The sequence below is a fragment of the Arvicola amphibius genome, chromosome 14 (assembly GCF_903992535.2).
Source record: "Arvicola amphibius chromosome 14, mArvAmp1.2, whole genome shotgun sequence".
NCBI lineage: Eukaryota > Metazoa > Chordata > Mammalia > Rodentia > Cricetidae > Arvicola > Arvicola amphibius.
In genome coordinates this window covers 13,468,103-13,487,327 of record NC_052060.1, presented here as the reverse complement: position 1 = coordinate 13,487,327, position 19,225 = coordinate 13,468,103, and the positions used below count along the sequence as shown (strand labels likewise).

The following is a 19,225-nucleotide window of genomic DNA, read 5'->3' as shown; positions in this document are numbered from 1 at the left end:
ATGCATAATTAAAATAAAATAAATATTTCAAAACTCCCTCTTTTGTCTTGCTTGATGCTGTTGAGTCCTGGAAGCCTAGAAGTCACTCGGTAAATAACTTGCTAACTGAATGGACGAATCCACGAAGAAAAAGAAAGACCACTGTGTTGAATGTTGTCTCATTGTGTGAAAAACTTGACCCAAACTGATCACTGATCTTGTGTTCCTAGCAGCCGCTTCTTCCTGGACTTTGTAATGTCCTCAGTAGCTGCGAGGCTGTTTTTTTTGTTTGGGGGGGGGGGTGTCTTGTTGTTGTTTTTCCAGCTCAGATTTGCAATCTCCTATTGTTTGAGGATTCTCTCTCCGTTGGTTGTCGTGGTCAGATGCCCTTGCCACAAACGGGTTGTCTTCCTCCTCCCAGGCTTCATTACTTTCTCTGCTTTTCAGCTCATTCGCCCTCTGCTGGACATTGTGGAGACCACAGCCATGCCTTGTGGATCCCACCACCAAGTCCCAGGTGGCATTAGCCTGGTCCCCGGTCTGTGTTCTATAGGGAGGCACAAAAACTGCCTCTCTCTTTTCAAAGAGTGTGACCCTCACAAGGCCACGTGAGCGGCAACACTTAAGACTCTATCTTAGTTGGTAGTAGAGCAGCTTTGGGGGTTTGCTGGCCTCCCCGTCTTCATAGGCACAGACAGGGAGTCACACTCTGGCTAGGCCGGAAGGCACTTCTAAAAACAAACTGCCCTGAACTCTGAACACACTGCCACTCAGAAAACTAGGGACCTGGTGATTAGCCACGCCCCTCTGCCCAGGATTCTCTCCTTTCTTCCCTTCACACGAACCCACTTTAGTTTATTTTTTTTAAAAAATTACACTGGGTCACATCAGGAAATTTTCATGCCACTGTATAATCTCTCCATACTTCACTACCCTTGTCTTCCTTTTTGTTTTCCTAAGAGAGTTTTACTTCTAATTTCATGTCACGTGCACTACAGGGTTTTGTATATAATATAAAATATTGAACCCATGCATTACAGAAAACGTGATAACTGTGTTCCCTAGACTGGCTCAATTCACTCCATATGATGACCTCCAATTGCATACATTTTCCTGCAAACAGCTTCATTCTTTGTGGCTGGAAAATGGTCATTATGTATACATATCATTTTATCGATTTTGTTTTGATTCTATGTGTGCGGATGTTTTGTATATGACTCGTGCGCCTGGTTCCTGGAGAGGTCAAAGAGGGCATCAGAAACCCTGGAACTGGAGGTGGAGATAATCGTGACCCACTTCATGGAGGCTAGGACTCAAACCTGGGTCCTCCGGAAGAGCAGCTAGTGCTCTTGACTGTTGGGCTGTCTCTCCAGCCCCACATTTCCTTTAACTACTCCTCTGTTGATGAACACCAGTTCTTTTCTCTCCGACAAGGTCCCATGTACTCAGGCTAGCTTTGCACTCCCTGTGCCGCTGAGGACGACCTTGAATACCCTGTTTGTGTGCTCCTGTATGCAGTGCTGGAGACCAAACCTAGAACTTGGTGCATGTTAGGCAAGCCCTATACCAACTGAGCTACGTCCTCAGCACTCAGAGCTACAATCTTAGTCAACCCTGGCTCAGCAAAAGCAGAGGCCAGTGACGGCTCCAACTCGGGCTTCTGCGTTCATCCTCGCCTAAAACACTGTTGTGACCGCCCCTCCCCCTAGGTCTAGATGTCTTTGGTTATCATTAGTTCTTATAATTAGTTAACATCTCCTGCACATTTGCGAAGGCCAAACTCCAGCCACACACTCCACCCGCGGCTTCCTTCTCCGAGCACAGCTGTACAGAAGAGCATCTTTGACACCAGGTGAAACTCAGATGACAGCCAGTTTTACCTCTTGCTGACTGTGATCAAACCCATTTATCGCTCCCTGCCTTGCACAGTGAAAATACTGGCTCCTCTTGTAGGGCCTGTGGAAAGATGGCAATGCCCATTCCTGCCCAAAATAAGCACTTAAGAAATGATCATTCTCCCCAGCTTGCCTCTTCTGTTCAAAAGTTATCCCAATTCTAAACCTCAGCCAATAAGGGCAAACTGTCTTTGAATTCAGGTTACATTTGATCTAGTAGTTCGCTTTTCCCTTTGAGTTATGGGCTTGAATATAGGAACCACAGCCTCAGAAGTGCTTCTCCAGACTGTTCTAACACTGTGGACAAAGAGGTAAGGAAGGATGAGGGGCTTGAATTGTTCATGCCACTGAATGTGTCGAAATGGTTCTCAAAGGTACTTACCCCCTTGTCAAAGGTGGCGAAGAACTTGATGTAAGGCTGGAAGTGTTCGGCTGCCTCTTGGAAGGCTTTGTAGTCTAGGAGGGAAGTCACAGGAGAAAGGGACGTTTGCAGGAGGCAAACCACACATTTGGAGAGAACTATGTTAAATAACTATTTAATACCATCTCAAAAGGTAGTTGGAGCTGAAACTGACTGGCATCCTTCTCCCACAGGTTCATGAACAGAAAGCAAGAAATAGGGGAAACTGAGGAAGAGGAAGGGAAAAAATTACATGGAAAAACCCCGATTCAAAAAAAATCACACGGAAAACTCTAAATCAACGGGAAAAGAGAAACCAAAACACTTCTTCCACCCAAATGCAGAGAGTTATAGCTGCACCACAGAAGATGCAGCTTCTGCATAAATGAGCCCATAAACGGACCGCTCTGAGCTACAGTTAAAAGGAAGACAGGACCCCATGAAGCACTTCATGCTTCTCCAAAGAAGGGCTCCTAGGTACATCTTATGATTTGTTTTCCTTTTTAAAAGCAAGGTAGTTTTCGCAGCCCTCCTCACCATCCCCCAGCTCTTATATCCTCTCTGCCCCCTTTTCCGACAGAACCGCCAAGTTCCCTGAGCCCTGGGGTAAGGGCTTGATAGAGACGCCACACCTACACCCAACACTCACAGCTTCTGCACTGAGCCACAGCCATGAGAAGCTTTCTAGCCAGGCTTGGGAGCTACACAAACCTCTGGATATAAACTTAAGTATTTATTTATTGGTTTGTGTTGATTTGTTTTTTGAGACAGGGGTCTCTCTGTGTAGTTCTGGTTGTCCTGGAACTCACTCTGTAGATCAGGCTGGCCTTAAGATAATAGAGATCCATGTCCCTCTCCTCCCAGCTGCTGAGGTTAAAAGCCTGTGCCGTCACACTTGGTTAAATATAAATATTTAGAAGGCAGTTTGATAATGTGAGATATGATAGGGGGTTATGGGAGGAATTCAGGGGGCAGTCAGGAGTGAATATGATCAAAATTGTGTGTGTGTGTGTGTGTGTGTATGAAATGTTCAAAGACTTAAAAGAGGTTTAACTTTTAAACCCTGACCCTCTAAGATTATTTTAAGTCAAGCCTATTCTTGACTCTGGTTTCAAACATGTATCTAAATTTGTCACGGGAGGACGGAACCACACCCGTGTGAGAACGCTGCACTTTACTACACTTTACTACACCTGAGCAAGGACTGCGCGAGGTGGCTGGAGTCAGGCCTTCCAGTCAAGGATGGGAATGGTGGTGCTTGTAAATTTTACAACCCTGCAGTCCCGCCATGATGGATGGACTCTTCAGAAGATTGACTTCCTCCTATCTCACTGGATTTTATACTCCGGAATTAGGCAGATTTGTATAAGATTGTCATAAATTGTTTCAGAATAATGCTGGCTCATCGATGCCCAGGGAAAACGGACGAACACACCAATGTGAAGAGACTTTTGTTCTGGGGAGAGCATGGGGTTTTAGGAACCACAGGGCTGGGGAAACATCTCAGTCAGTTACGTAGCTGCCTGGCAAACTCAAGGACTCGAGTCTGCGGTTCAGTACCCAGAACCCAGATAATAAGACCCCATAGGAAGCTTTACCTTCTCTGAAGAATGGATTGGAAGTGGGGTGGAGAGAAGGTGTGTGTAGGGGGAGCAGGAGTAGGGGAGGGAGTGGGAACTGGGACTGGTATGAAAAAATGAGAAAAGATCATTTTTAAAATATAAATAAAATTTAAACTAACAAACAAATAAAAACCCCGCAGAGTGACAGATGCTTGTCACTTCAGTGTTGAGGAGGCAGAGACAAGTGGATCCCTGAGGTTGCTGGCCCCTACTTGAAAAGTCCCAGGCCAGCGAGAGACTCCGTTTCTTAAAAAAAAATAAAGGGGGGGGGAGTGGGAGGAAGGGAAGGAGGGGTAACTGTGGTAAAAATGAATAAAAATAAAAAAAATTGAACAAAAAATAATAAAGTCTGTTCTCTGTTGCACCCACATCTACATGAGCACACTCTCGCACACACATGCATGTGCTTATATGCACACACAAACAGGTATACACACAGGCTGAGCATCTAACTAAATTTAACTTTAAATTACAGGGTCTCCTGTAGCACCAGCTGCTGCCCTTCAACATCCTGCATCTACATCCCAAGCACTGGAACTATAGGCATAAGTTACTACCATCAGCTAGTATTTAGATTTTACTAATAATTACAAAACAAGTTGGGCCATATCTATGTATGCATTCCTAAGTAAAAGCATCATTTATTTTTTCATACATAATATGCTATGGAACGATATGGTTGGTTTTCAATCCCATTCATGGTTACAAGAAATAAAATTATACCCGTGACCAAGAAGAAGAGTCCGTTATCTGGATGTGGGGATGCTTGGGTCCATGAAGAGCAGGGGCCAGACTGACTAAATTGTGTCCAATGATGAGAAAAGAATGTTAGCAGTGATGGAAAAGGCAATGAGTGTGGCCCGTTCCTCTGCCACCATGCAGTGTGTGAACAAGTCTGTTACCAATGGTGGTTTTCAAGGAACTAGAGAGGCTGGCACTTGAAGCTGTCCTTGGGAATTGCATGCCGCTATTTTAAGCCTCATACCTAAAGTCACAAAGCTGCGTTCTTGGAAGTGACTCAAGAGTCTCCTTCCAGATCAGAAAACTATATGATTTGTTTCCCAACTCAGTTCCTTTTGCTACCATTACATAAGAAGAGTAATAAGCAAATAAATAATAAAGCCAGGAAGCCCAGATCCCTTGCAGGTTACCCTCATTTTATGCCTACACGCATGATCACATCTGCCGACCCCGACAGGGCTTGCAAGGCCTTGCAAGCATAGCCCACTAGTTAGGGGTATGAACACTGAAGTTTACATCCTGGCTTCTGCATCCGTGAGTGACAAGAGACAGTTAATCAGACCTTTGTGTCCCACCCCTTCACCATCGTTAAAATGCAGAAAACTGCCTGGACAGAACAACCTCACTTGCCTGTCATGAGGCAATCTTCTAGGCACAGGCCCTGGCTATCACAGATGGTTAGAAAATGGGGTCGTTCTGGTTTTTGTCAGTGTGGCAGAGGGGAAGGTACTGGAATGCACTTTCTATGCTGCTTGTGGCCCTGGCCCCTCCTGAGCTGTCACGTCATGGTTGGTGAAGGAGAGGGAGGGAGGAGGGTAGGAACAAATAGAGAGGGAGAACTAGAACCGGAAGCAGAGCTGCTCTCAGCTCATGCATGCCAGGGCTCAGGTAAGGTTTCTGCTCTGTTTCGTTTTTTAACTACTCAGAAAGTTACCCTTCCTGTTCTCTTCCCCATGCGTCTCTAGACCTTCCACTCTCTACCCTCTCTTGCCTGCACACCCACTGCCGTGATGCTGGAGAAGGGCTCTTGGCTCACACACAACCTGGCCACAAAACCTTTATTGGAATCTGCCCAAGGGTGTGGTGGCATCGTAGGCACAGATGAATGGCCAGCTGTGGGCTCGACCAGAGATTTTCCATATTTTCTAGCAACTACTGAGCCATCCCCACCCAAAATCAATTACTTCTCTCCAGCTACTGACCACAGGAACTACCATCATCAGGAAGATGTCCACTGGGTGCCCCATTTTACAGGAGACCCTGATTGGGAGGCAGACAGGTGGGAGAGTGGAGGGAGGGAGAAGGCAGTTTGTTCTGTAGAACACATGCATAATAATACATACACACTTATACACACAATAACATACATGCAAAAACATACATATACTAACACACACATAATACACACAATAACACATATACACAATCACAAATGCAATCACATGCACAATCACACACACACACACACACACACACAGCCTGCCCTTAATGTTCTTTTCAACTTGCCTCCTATTTTGCACAGTTTCTGTTTGTGTCTCTTTGCACAGGCAACAAGAAGAAATTCAAGTTCTACTCCCTCCATCAAAAAGAGATGTTAAAGCCACACCCTCTTGTGGGATAACCTGGCACCCCTTGTTAGCGCTAGCCTTCAGACTCGTGTTGACAGAAAACTTACATTCGGAGTCCTCATTCTTGAAAAAGCCGAGGAGCTTGATCTGGTCCTCGATGCGCTCGAAGGCCTGGACTTCCAGCTTGTTGTTCACGATCTCCACTGGGTCTTCAATGAGCTGAAATCACACACACACACAGAGGCACAGACATGGTCACAGACACACATATACACACATAAAGATGTTCAAATAAGAGAGATCATCTCTCCCCAGTGAAAGAGAGAACACTTTGGAGAGAGGGGACACTTGGGCACACATTGTGCAAATAGGCAGTGAGATGACAAGAACACTAAGTCACATCATGTTTTCTAGCTTGGAAGGGATGTGTGTGTGTGTGTGTGTGTGTGTGTGTGTATGGCTTTGTGTGTCATTGCATGTGTATGTATGATTCTGTACATGGACATAAAGGTCTTGGTTTCACATCCTACTCTACCCCACTGTGCATAGCAGGAATTTTTCTGTCCTGGGGAGGGGATACTCTATTCCTCTTGACAGTTTTTTTTTAAATTATATCTTAAGTTATAAATTGACAATTATCAATATATATAAAATGTGTACACACACAGAGGAATATGTGTGGAGAGAGAGAGACACACACACACACACACACAGAGAGAGAGAGAGAGAGAGAGAGAGGAGAGAGGAGAGAGAGAGAGAGAGGAGAGAGACTGTGTAGTGCGCCCAAGTGAGTGTGTGAGATCTGTGTGCTCAAATGTAGAGATCAGAGCAAGGTCTCAGTGTCTTCCTGTATCTTTCCCTCGCCTCGAGGCAGGATGTCTCACTGACCTGAGAGCTCACTCTTCTGGCTAGGCTGGCTGGCCAGCCGTCTCTCAGCACTGCCTGTCTCCTTCTCCTGGGTGTGCAGGCCAAGGAGACATGGCAGGCTTTTCACATGGGTGCTGGGGATTCAAACCCAGACCTTCAGATGACTGTTCCTGCACATCAAGCACATTAACCCACCAAGCCATCTCTCCAGCCCATAACTGTTTGTGTTCCTGGAACATAAAGTGCTAGGAAATATGAATAAATTGTGAAATAATTAGCTAACACCCATTACTTCGGATACTTATCATTTGTGTGATGAGAACATCTGAGTTCCCTCTTAGCAAATCTGAAATGCATGTGTTTATTTGCTGTGCTGAGCACACTGTCTCAAAGGAAGGAAACCCTACTTATTCCTCCTGCCCGCTGAGACTCTATGCCATGGATCACAATCTCCTCGTGTTCGACCCCATCCCTGACTCTGGTAACCGGCATTATATGGATTTTCTGTTCTATTTTTTAAAAGACATTCAATTACCTTAAATTCTACATGTAAGGAAAAACACGCACTGTCTTTTGAATATGAAGTGTCTCTCCCAGTCCAGTGCTGATTGCTTGGCCCACACCTGAGGCTTCACTCACTGGGATGTGATTGGGTCATGAAGCCTCTGACTCCATTGCGGGGTGAATCCACTGACAGTGTTAACATCTGATGATGCTCTTGGGCCCTGATGAGGATTAGGAGAACGTGGGTCATGGAGGATGTGCCTTCTGTGTATGCCGAATTTGGTCCTCCCAGCCTTCCTCTTTTTATGTCTGCTTTCTGGCCAGCAATGTGTAGTGCTTGCCCTTCTGTGCCCAAACTCACGAGTGTGATGCTCTCCAGTTTCATCCTGGTTGTCTTGGAAACAAGACTTTTTTTTTTCCTTTTTCACCAGTTGCGTTGTGCTAATTCTCTAACATTTCCCGACACTTGAGATGAGAACGGAGAAGTGGCCTGGTTCTGGATCCGTGGGGACAAGTTTGCTAAAAGGTCAAGCATTGAGAAAATGCTTCCTAAAACGATTCCTTGTTTTTAGGAAAATGATGGGAGTAGGTTTTCTTCTCTCCACAGATATGGATAAAGATGTGTGATAAATGGGGTCCTGATACAGCCCATCTCATCACTAGCCTCAGGGCACCCACCTTGAAGACAAAGGCCACGTGCTGGCTAGTTATAATGCCAGCTTGACCAAGCTATCATCATCTGAGAGGAGGGAGCCTCAGGTGAGAAAATACCTCCGTAAGATTGGTTGCAGGCAAGCCTATAGAGTATTTTCTTAATGATTGATGTGGGAGGGACCAGCCTATTGGGGGTAGTGCCACACAGGCTGTGGACCTGGGTTTTATAACAAAGCAGACTGAGCAAGCCATGAGGAGCAAGCCAGTAAGCAGCACCCCTCCATGGCCTCTGCATCAGTTCCTGCCTCCAGGTTCCTGCCCTGTTTGGTTCCTGCCTTGGCTTTCCTCGATGGACTATGATTCAGGATATGTAAGCCAAATAAACCCTCTCCTCCCCAGGTTGCTTTTGGTCATTGTGTTTCATCACAACAATAATAACCGTAACTAAGACAGATCACATACTGAGAACAGAATTATCTGTGGTTTATGGAGATAAAGCCCCAATCTGATAAGTCTAAACACCACCCTAATTCTGGTTTACTGCTTTGGTGGGTCAATCACACTGTTTATCGTTTAAAGCGTGGAGACTTGCTTCGAGAAGCCTCCTCTTAGCTGGTAAGTTTGGAGCAGCGCCCTGCTGGTCCAGACTTCCAGTGTTGCTTTTTCCTGAAATTCCCTAGGACTTCTACGTTAATGAGACTGACAGGCAGAGACTGTGGACACTCTATTTGGCAGGCTCTTTCTGCCCTTCTCCAGCTCCTGAGAGTGTAGAGAGAAAACAAGAGATTGCTGGGTGTCTGCTGGAAAACTGCGAGTGTAGGTAGCCAGCTGTGAGCGCTTCATGTTATTGTTGTTTGTTTTAAGGACAGAGTTGCCCCCCACAGAGCCCAGGCTGCCCCCACAGAGCCCAGGCTGCTCCCCCACAGAGCCCAGGCTGCCCCCCACAGAGCCCAGGCTGCCCCCAACAGAGCCCAGGCTGCCCCCACAGAGCCCAGGCTGACCCCATAGAGCCCAGGCTGGCCTTTCATGCACAATCCTCCTGGCTCAGCATCCCCAGTGCCATGGTTACGGGTGGATCCCCATTCCTTGCAGGATTGGGTTATCTGTGCAGAGCACAGGGGCTGAAGCCTTTAGCCTTGTAGCTGCGACAGGCAGTGTAACTTTATGCATGGCCAAAATGTTTGGTAGCATTTCCCCTTCTGTTGGAACTTATGGGTTTGAGGACGTGATACCTCATTAGCTGAATGTGAATGTGGTTGATTTTTGTTCTCATTTTTTTGTTGTTGTTGTTGGTGGTGGTGGTGGTGTTTGTGTATGTGTTTGAAGGGGTATTCCTTAGCTCTGTCTTTCCTAAAATACAACTTTTTTTTTTTTTACATTTTCTTCTTTTGTATGTGGGAAGATGTGTGCACACCATTGTGTGTGTGTGGGGGGGTGTTAGAAGACAGCTTGTGAGAGCAGATTCTCTCACCCCGTGGGACTGGGGAATCGAATACAGACAACCAGGTGTGACAGTGTCTTTACCTTTTGAGCCATTTGAGCCATCTCACCAATCCGCTAGCTTCCTTTACACAACTCAGAAGACTCAGGAAGACTAGGCCTGTGGGTCCCCACTTCCATCTCAGCTGGCTGGTTCACCCCCTTTCCCCACTTCCCATGGCTGTCTCTCCGTGTCGCTATACCGATACCAATAAAACGTCAGTGGGTATCAGTGTGTAACTGGTAAGAGAACACGATGTCACTTCTTTTACACACACACACACACACACACACACTCCCATCACTTCGAACAATTGGTTCAGTGACTTAAAGGCCTGCTTCCTGGTAGAAGTAGATTCCGCAATAGTGCGGACACCCCTTGTTGTTTTGTGAAGCCCGAGAAAAGCCTTATGCAACACCAGAATCTCCAGCTCCTTTTTTTCCTGCATCCGAGGCGTAGCCTCCCCTCTGTGAAACAGCGGCACACAAGGCTGCTCCCTAAATACTTACATCCAATAGAAATTCCACTAGGACGTCCGCAGCGAACTCCCCATCAAACTCAATCGTGCGATCACCCTTCAGAACATACAGGCTTCCTTCTTCATTGAAACCTGAGAGGGACAGAGGCCCAAGGTCAAGGTCATTCAGGTACAGGAAAGCCTTCTAGGTCCTGAGTGGCCGTGGGGTCAGGATCAGTGGGACTAATATTAACACAGACAGGTCAGGCTGTCAGGGTCAGCCTTGAATTTGAAATTTCCTCTCAATTCCACTACTGCTTTAGTTTCCATGAATACTATTGACCCCTGCCATCATCCTTACCAGAACCTGTACTTGCCACTGCTACCTGTCACCTGAGCCCGGCTTCAAGGCCCTCGATCACCTAATGCCAGCCCTACTGCTCTGCTCACCTTGGCCAGACCCGGGCTCCTCATCCCTGGTGCCACTCCTGTTACTTCTACACGGGTATGGTGTTAGGAAAGGGTGTGTCCAGCATGGGGAGCAGGGTCAGGCTTTACTTCTTTTTTCTTTTTCTCTGAACCTAGAATGACCTCCATCCCTGACTCCATCATGGTTACTTCTTCTGGTTCTGGCTTAGAACCCATTTTCATCTAAGATCTCTGCAGCCTTCTGGGTCTTCCACTGTTGCTCTCAGGGCTTGAAGGTGCTCACTCTAGTAAGACAGTCTCTACCAATAGGGGTGTGCTCTTCTCCAGGGCTCAGCCTCTCGCACAGAGATGGGTGGGCACAGCCTCTCGCGCAGAGCTGGGTGGGCACAGCCTCTCGCACAGAGCTGGGTGGGCACAGCCTCTCGCGCAGAGCTGGGTGGGCTCAGCCTCTTGCGCAGAGCTGGGCGTCTGTGTGTGGACAACTCAACATCACGGGCCTCTTTACTCAGGCCCCTGGTTGATGCTGGGAGGGCAAACAGCAGCTTCACCTTTGCCCCAGTACCCTTGGTACGAGGCAGTGTACTTCAACAAATCCTTGCGGGGATGCTGTACTCTCCCCCACCCCCGGAATATTAAACAGCCAAGATTGACATTATTGCAAATCCACAACATTATTAATTCTTCAGATCGGTTGTTTTCAACTCTTTTATCCAGGAAACGCTATCTCCTAAGGAACGACAAAGGACCCGCGGGAACAGGAGGGCTGGGCCACAGCCTGCTGCTGCCCTAAACTCCATCTGAGGAGCTACTGGCATACCCCAGCAATGGATACACAGAATATTCTTGACTCTGATAGCATCTGATCTTGAAATGTGCCCCAGGAAGCACCAGTCAGCATCTTGTTTGGGATTTTGTCTTGAGTGAGGCCAAATAGGGCTTCACATCCATTGTGCCCATGACTGAAGTGAGGCCATCAGGAGAGGAGGGTGAGGGTAAAGGGGCGGGTTTGCAGAACACAACCATATCATGAACACCCCAAATATCCAACACCTACATTGCAGCTGCTTTCATCCCTCCACGGTGACCCTAGAGGAAAACATATTTAGATATACCAAGCCTCATCATGCCCTTGGCCAGGCTGTTCTTGTGAATTCTCGTTCAGCCTATGCTGCCTAGATCTGAATATTTCTAGGGCACTAGCACTTTTTAAAATTTTACTAAAAATTCTTCCAAATACCACCCACTCACTAAAACAGTGGCAGGTTGGGACCAAGGCTAACAATCAATAAGCTGCTAGGGAAAGAGGTAGAACTCATTAAATATTTTTGACTCTAGGAAGAGTTGAATGTATTTTACTTCTATGCTCAGGATAGAAAAGGTATTTTTTAATACATCTCCAAGGAAATTGATATGCCAGTCATTCTCAGTAAGTCATCATAGGCATGAGTTCTTCCTGTGTCAACTTAAGTTGTCTTCTCTAAAATAAATCTTATCTTTAAAAATGTCTACTCTTCTAAGAAATAAAACAGTAAAGAGCATTTTTGTAATTTGCTAGGATAATGCATCTGCATGTACCTGGGATAATGCATCTTCATGGACCCAGGATAATGCACCTGCATGGACCTGAGATGATACACCTGCATGTACTTTGGGATGATGCACCTGCATGTACCTGGGATGATGCACCTACATGTACCTGGGATAATGCACCTGCACGTACCTGGGACAATGCATTTGCATGTACCTGGGATAATGTATCTGCATGTACCTGGGATAATGAACCTACATGTACCTGGGATAATGAACCAGCATGTACTTTGGGATGATGCACCTGCATGTACCTGGGATAATATATCTGCATGTACCTGGGATAATAAACCAGCATGTACTTGGGATGATGCACCTGCATGTACCTGGGATAATATATCTGCATGTACCTGAGATAATAAACCTTCATGTACCTGAAGATGTCTATTGAACCACCACTAAGATTTTTTTCTTCTTCTGTGCTTACTACTCCAAATGCAATTAACCTTTCTTCAAAGGGTCTGTTTCATAACCTCCTGCTATTTTTTAATAGCCATTCTCTACTGGTCATGCAGAAAAAGCTAAATGGACAGTGTTGGGGGTGGTATTTGGAAACCAGCGGGGTTCCTTTTGCCCTTTCTCCTTGGGATTATGGAATGGGGATCTTAAAGGGCACTTGATCATGACATATTGACATGAGAGATTACCGCTCCCTCTGCCTTGTCGCTTAACCGTGCCTCACCTAAATCCATCCAGGCTGAAATTTTCCAGCTGGGGTTCAGCCTTAACTTTAGGACTTCTGGAAACCCTAATGTAATTGCATCATGTGCTGAGTGCTGCTGGAATGTTCCCAGAGAGGCCCAGAGAAGCCACTGAGGCACGAAGATGCAGTAGCTGGGCTTCTAGACGCTGTGGGAGCTGTCAATCAAGGCCCCGAAGCATTACATGACTTTCTCTCTGCCTGATACCGATACAAAGATAAATTAAATGATTCCTGCCAAACCATTAGATCGAAGCCTAGGTTTACTTTTATCAGGCTCTTCTCTGACCCAGAATGGTGTATGCGCTATCATTTTATGTGTTTGGAAATAATCCAGTTACCATGCAAGATAAATATAACTGTCTTTTTTTCCCCAGACACATTTGTTTCTTTCTAACGGATTTCAAATAACAAACTTACCCAGTCTCTTGGCAAGCTTGGCTTCTTTCTTGGCATCCACCATCACAAAGCCTATGTTTTTATGTTCCAGAACCTGGGCCACGAGCTGGAGACAAATAGGTAGAGGAAGTGAGTTAAGGGAAGAGTGACAGTAGAAGCCATCCCAAGCATCAGGGCCAGCACCCTTTGTGCATCCTGCTACTCGGACCTCTGATGAGTCAGCAGAATGCTGAGAATCTGAGCAGGGGGCTGAGGGGAAAGATCTGGAAAAACACATCCATAGCCGCAAGCCCCTTTCTGCCCTCGAGAAGACAAAACTGGGCCGTAGAGAATCCAAAAGGAGCCAAGGGTGCTCAAACACTCAGTGGACACCTGGTATGGAGGCTTGAGCCCTTCTGCAGTTGTCAAACAAAACTGTCAGGGACACAGCTTTGAGTGAATGAGTCCTGAGGCCTGGAGGCCTCCTGCCCCTGGACTGGCATGGTGCAGGTGCCCGCTGGCATCTGGAGGATTCTGAAGCCCATAATGAGGAAGAACAAGAGGAAGTGTCTGAGGATGGAGGTACCATTGACCCTAAAGTTCAGGAGGATGCATCAGTGCCTTGGACAGGGAGGTGGCAAAACAAAAACAAAAACAAAAACCACTCTAGCAGACAGCAGCACAGGTGATGAACGTAATGCTATTTTATTTGTATTTTAATAAATAAAGCTTGCCCAAGGATCAGAAAAGTAAAAGAGCCACACTGGCCAGACTTAGAGACCAGGCAGCAATGGCACACACCTTTACTCCTAGTAGCCACAATGGCATACACTTTTAGTAGCCACACTAGTTTGCCATAGAAACCAAATGGCAGTGGTGCACACCTTTAATCCCAGAACTAGAGAAGATTATAAAACAGGAGGAGACAGCTCTTAAGTAGTCTCATTCTGAGATTCCTGGAGGCAGGATCGCCATTTTGGACTGAGGTAGAGGTAAGAGTCAGTGGCTGGCTGTTTTGCTCTTCTGACCTTCAGGTTGAATCCCAATTTTTGTTTCTGAGTTTTTATTAATCGTGCTTCAGATGAAAACACGTGTAAGACTGGCGTCTAACTAAGCTTCCTGAAACTCTCAAATGTCGGAGCGCCATTTCTCTGTCCTCTTGCCATCTCACCAAAAAGGGCCTTGACAGAAATGGGGATACCATGAAATATGAAATGTCTGGGGATTGAACCTGGGTCCTTACACATGCACACCGAACCATTGTGCCACACTTTGAACCCGAATACTATTTTTAAAACACGTATATTTGTTAGGAATATTTCCTAACGCGAGCTCCCTGCCGATGCAAAATTCCCAATCAAGCCGAATCAAAACAAGCCAAACTAAATATTTGAATTTTTTCACACTATGGTGGTGTATTTTCAATTTTCACATCTGTGTTTTCGCTAATATTGAATATATCAGTGTGTTTTTATGTTTTCCTTGCAGCTTATAACCTTGAACTTATTTATTATTTCTAAGAAATTTTTCTTTCTTTGGAATTCTTGGGAAATGTCTGGGTAGATAATCATGCCACCTGCAAAGGTTTCTCCCTTTCCCATTTGTCCAATTTTCCATTTCCTTGTGTTTCTGCTGACTTTTCAGTCTGCCGGTGAGAACTCTAGTCCTGCATTGAACATGGTACCTTGCTTTCTTACCTGGTCTTTTTTATTTCATTTTGTTTGCACCTCAGTCTTCTGGATGGGGCTGTTTTTCCTTGCTGTCCTTTTTATTCTGCTACATATTTTACAGGTTGATCCTGTGTATTCTACAGTGCTTTGGGGATTTCTTGTTCCCCCCAGAAACTTGGGGACTATTTGGCTCTGCGGGTGCACTTTGTTCTGCTGCCCTCTGTTCTGTGACTAGACTATCGCTCCCTCCCCCGTCCCTGTGTCTATCCCTGTGGTACCCTCGCTGTCTTCTTCCTTCCATTCCCTTTCCAGTTAGACTTCCTAGGTCTTCTAAGTGAGTGCAAATGTGTCCTGGCCTAGTCATGCTTCCTTCTCATCTGTTCTCAGTCTTTCTCTTTTTCTCTGGCTCTGAACCAGCCCCTCCTTCTGTGACTAAGGATCCTAACAGCATGTCGATCTGCTCCAGGAATGCCCAGTACCTGCAGTGGAGAGAGGACCCCAGGAACGGGGAACCACTGCCACCTTGAACATCCCCAGAGCGTTTCTCTTTTCTTGGATTTTGTTCGGGAGTGAGAAGGCTGGGAACATCACCACTGTGACTCACCATGAGCTTGCCTGAGGTCCCCGTGCCAATCGCTGCTAAATCGCTCGGGTGGAGGCTATTGCATGCAATCCGTCAGACCATGCTGTGTTCTCTTTTCCTAACAAATCTTTTTTTTTTTCATTGCAAGCCACCCTGTCCTATTTACAGAAGTCAAAATCTGAAATGAATGTCCCCCTGTCAATCATTCAAAGCCACCACACCCATCTTTGCAGTACAGTAAATCCCCCACCCCTCTTCTCCAGCATGAGCCTCCATAGCAGTCCTTAAACTTCAGTCGGCACAAGAATGACCCGGGGCTCTGTTAAAATGAGGCTTCTTGGTCCTCCTCGACTGAACCGAGAAGCTAGAGCTGGGCCGGGCTCGGGAATCCATGCTCTCATCCACCACTGCGCAGCCACACCCCGTGGTTCTGAGGCCCAGGCTCTCGAGTCAGTCACTCTCTGGAAAGCACAGCTGTGAATGACTGCCGCTTCCTCGGAAAGTTACACGGCAGTGATCCAGCTGTGGGCTCACGTTGGCTCTTTTGATCTCGCTCCATTTAGTGTGGGAGGTACTACTAATCCAGGGAGGCATAGAAACGGTCCACTGAGCACCGGAGGCCCTCACCACCAAGCTCTCCCAGCCTGCATTATGTCCACGTAAAGGTGGAAAGAGAGCTGACTCCGCAAGATTGTCCTCCAGCCTCCATAGGCGCGCCGTGCCATGTGCGCCATGGCCTGTGCACCGTGACATTCATGTACCACAAGCCCACACCGCCCAACACACACACACACACACACACACACACACACACACACACACACCAAGAAAGAATGAGAAATTAACTTGGAGAATTAAACAAGAGTGTTTGATTCCAACTTCTCAGCACACACCACCACATTCATAGGTTTGTTTGTTTGTTTTTAGATTTATTTATTATGAATACAACATATACATAATATGTATGCCCAAACGCCAGAGGAGGACGCCAGATCTCAGTACAGATGGTTGTGAGCCACCATGTGGTTGCTGGGAATTGAACTCAGGACCTCCGGAAGAGCAGCCAGTGCTCTTAACCTCTGAGCCATCTCTCCAGCCCCCAGGTGTGTTTGTTTTACATAAGCACAAATGTGTTCATCTCTTGGGCGTGTGAAACATCACCTTCCCTCTCTTGATATCTGCATGGGACTTTTGAATATGGTTGAATGGTCAGTAGCTATCACTGTCCTAGATCACAGGGGGGCCAGAAAGCCCCACTACCTGAGGTGTACCTTCTTCCTCCTCCTGTTCCTCTTCCTCCTCACTGCTCTGACTTCAAATTCCTGCACCTCCCGAATCGCTGCCAGCTTCCATCCTCTCTCAACCCAAAGCCTGCCCCTCTGAGCTTCACCGTTGCCATCACCAGCTCTAGCATGCGGCCTTCATAAGCTTAATCCAGCCTGAGCCGGCAGACATCTAAGAGTACTGTGGGACTGAATGAGGAAGGGGCTGTCTGTGGTGAAGACTGGGGACCTCTGAGCTAACTCTTGGTGTGACTGGGTTCCTGAGGACCCGTAGTCTCTGGGGAGGCTGGAGTAGGCAAACTGGTGACGGCTGCCTCTTGCACGTGGCTTGTTTCCTCCTTCACCCCACTCCTACACCCTAAACCCCACCTCGCTTGCCCTCTCTTCCTTGGGTCTCTAAACTTTAGCAAAGTTTAGATGAGCAGGCCCAGGCTCATCTTTCACTCGGTTTTTCTTTCTAGAAAGCCAGTGGCCCATCCCCAAGGCATAAACTCTGGCACCTTCTGTAATCTGGGTTTACATCTCTTCTGTGCTGTGACTCTTTCCTCACTGTGGCCATCTCAAGTGTCTCATGTAATCTGTGCAGTTCTTTGGAGACAGTGGGTGCAAGGATGGATTGGTCCGAGCACATCACAAGTTCAAGGAGCTTGTGAGCCAGAGAGGCAAGAAGCAATTATCACCCAATACTGGGAGTCCTGGGTGAGATAAAAGGTTGCCTCCACGTTTCTCAAATGCCCCCAAAATCGGAACACTCTTTGATACGCGACTGCGCTTTTCTCCTGCTAGCTTGCAGCCATTCTTGACTGGCTTGGCTTTGATGGGTTCTTTCACTGTCTTGCCTGAGAGGTCATCCTAGAAACTAGCCCTGCCCATTGGCTGGTTATATGCAGCTCCTGGACTGGAAACACTGTTCACTCTCTCAGAATATTAGGATTTAGTTTGGCCATTGATGATTGTTTTTTACCCAAAAAGAACTTCTAACAAAATTCTATATCAATAATATCATAGATAACATGATAAACAATATAATAATTCAATAGTTGACAAGTGTTTGTTTTTGGTACGTCTTTCTCTTTCTGTTATTATATTGTATTTATACTACCATTGCTGTTGGAATGATCGGGTCCGTGTGCATGCCACCTTTAAATGAGTAAGTGACCTATACTTCTTAGACCCCAGTGATGAAGAGCATGGGACTTATTGTCAATTCCTGGATTGCCTACTTTGTCACTCGTCTGTGCTGTGACTTCAGTGCACAATGTATGCAGTAACAATATCTATACCACGGGACTCTCGAGTGTTTGAAGGGCAACAGAAATAACAACTATGAAGTGTTTGGCATGGGTCTTCACATACAGTAGATGCTTAATAAGTGTAGATTTCCTCCTTAATAGTATGAAGGCTGGGCCGTGGTGGCGCATGCCTTTAATCCCAGCACTCTGTAGGCAGAGGCAGGCGGATCTCTGTGAGTTCGAGGCCAGCCCGGTCTACAAGAGCTAGTTCCAGGACAGGCTCCAAAGCAAAACAGAGAAACCATGTATTGAAAAACAAAACAAAACAAAAGTATGATAGCTGAATATGGTTCTGGATTGCATGCTGATCGCCAAATATCAAAGCCCAGGTTATCAGAATGGAAAGGGCAGTAACAATCGTTAGCTAAGGATGAGTTAATGAGGGAGGCAGCCAAAAGAGCAGGGCAGATTTAAAGGCTATGGAGTCTCATGAGAGAGAGCTTGTGGGCAGGAGTGGGAGGCAAACCATAAAGAGCCTGGCAGGCCATGAGGAGTGCTGTGGGTTTGGTTTCCATGAACTTTGGGTGTGTCTAAATATCCCTCCATAACCACACAGCCCTGCACAGTGGGTCCTCTGCCTCTTCAGCTTAATGGAAGCCTGCATCTAGATATGATCTCTGGTCCATCTAGAGGGCGCCCTTCACCCTTCTCCACCAATTCTGCTGTCTTTGCACTGTACCTGGACATGCTCGTTCTCTAGGAGGTGACCTCTGACCCCTGCTCCCTCTGACCCCTCCTGCTTACCTTGGGACCCTGAGATTTTCCTCTGCAACTTTCCCTTGGTTTGAATATGATTGTTGTGATAATCAGCTCTCTACTGTTGGTATTAAAGCAGCAGGCTCTGTGTCTCTGTCTGCCTTTCTCCCATGCTATCTCCAGCACCCAGGAGGGTAGCTGAACTGACTCCCAAATTAGTGCCTCAAGTAAATGAACCAATTAAAAGGGAGACTGCTTGTGAGAGCAGAGGTCAGTGGGACAGTGGACAGGCAGAAGGAGTGAGAGCATCCACAGGGAGTAAACAGTGTCAGCGTAGGTTTGAAGGTGGGCATGTCAAAGGTTAGACCAGAACAAGCTAGCTTAGTGGAGCAAGTCGTATTTGAAGGAGCTAGGAAGTGTCCTGTGTCTAAGATGTATAA

The 19,225-nt window shown here is 46.6% G+C and overlaps 1 protein-coding gene across 1 annotated transcript in view; it reads right to left on the bottom strand.

Moving 5' to 3' along the window:
- Casq2 (calsequestrin 2) overlaps nt 1-19,225 on the bottom strand; it is a 57,353-nt gene that overhangs the window by 21,765 nt on the left and 16,363 nt on the right. Inside the window, exons 2-5 of the mRNA XM_038310836.1 lie at nt 13,304-13,388; nt 10,220-10,320; nt 6,313-6,424; nt 2,257-2,330 (exon numbers count right to left, since the gene is read on the bottom strand). Of these exons, the coding sequence (XP_038166764.1) occupies nt 2,257-2,330; nt 6,313-6,424; nt 10,220-10,320; nt 13,304-13,388 (372 nt within the window). The remainder of the gene's footprint in view (nt 1-2,256; nt 2,331-6,312; nt 6,425-10,219; nt 10,321-13,303; nt 13,389-19,225) is intronic.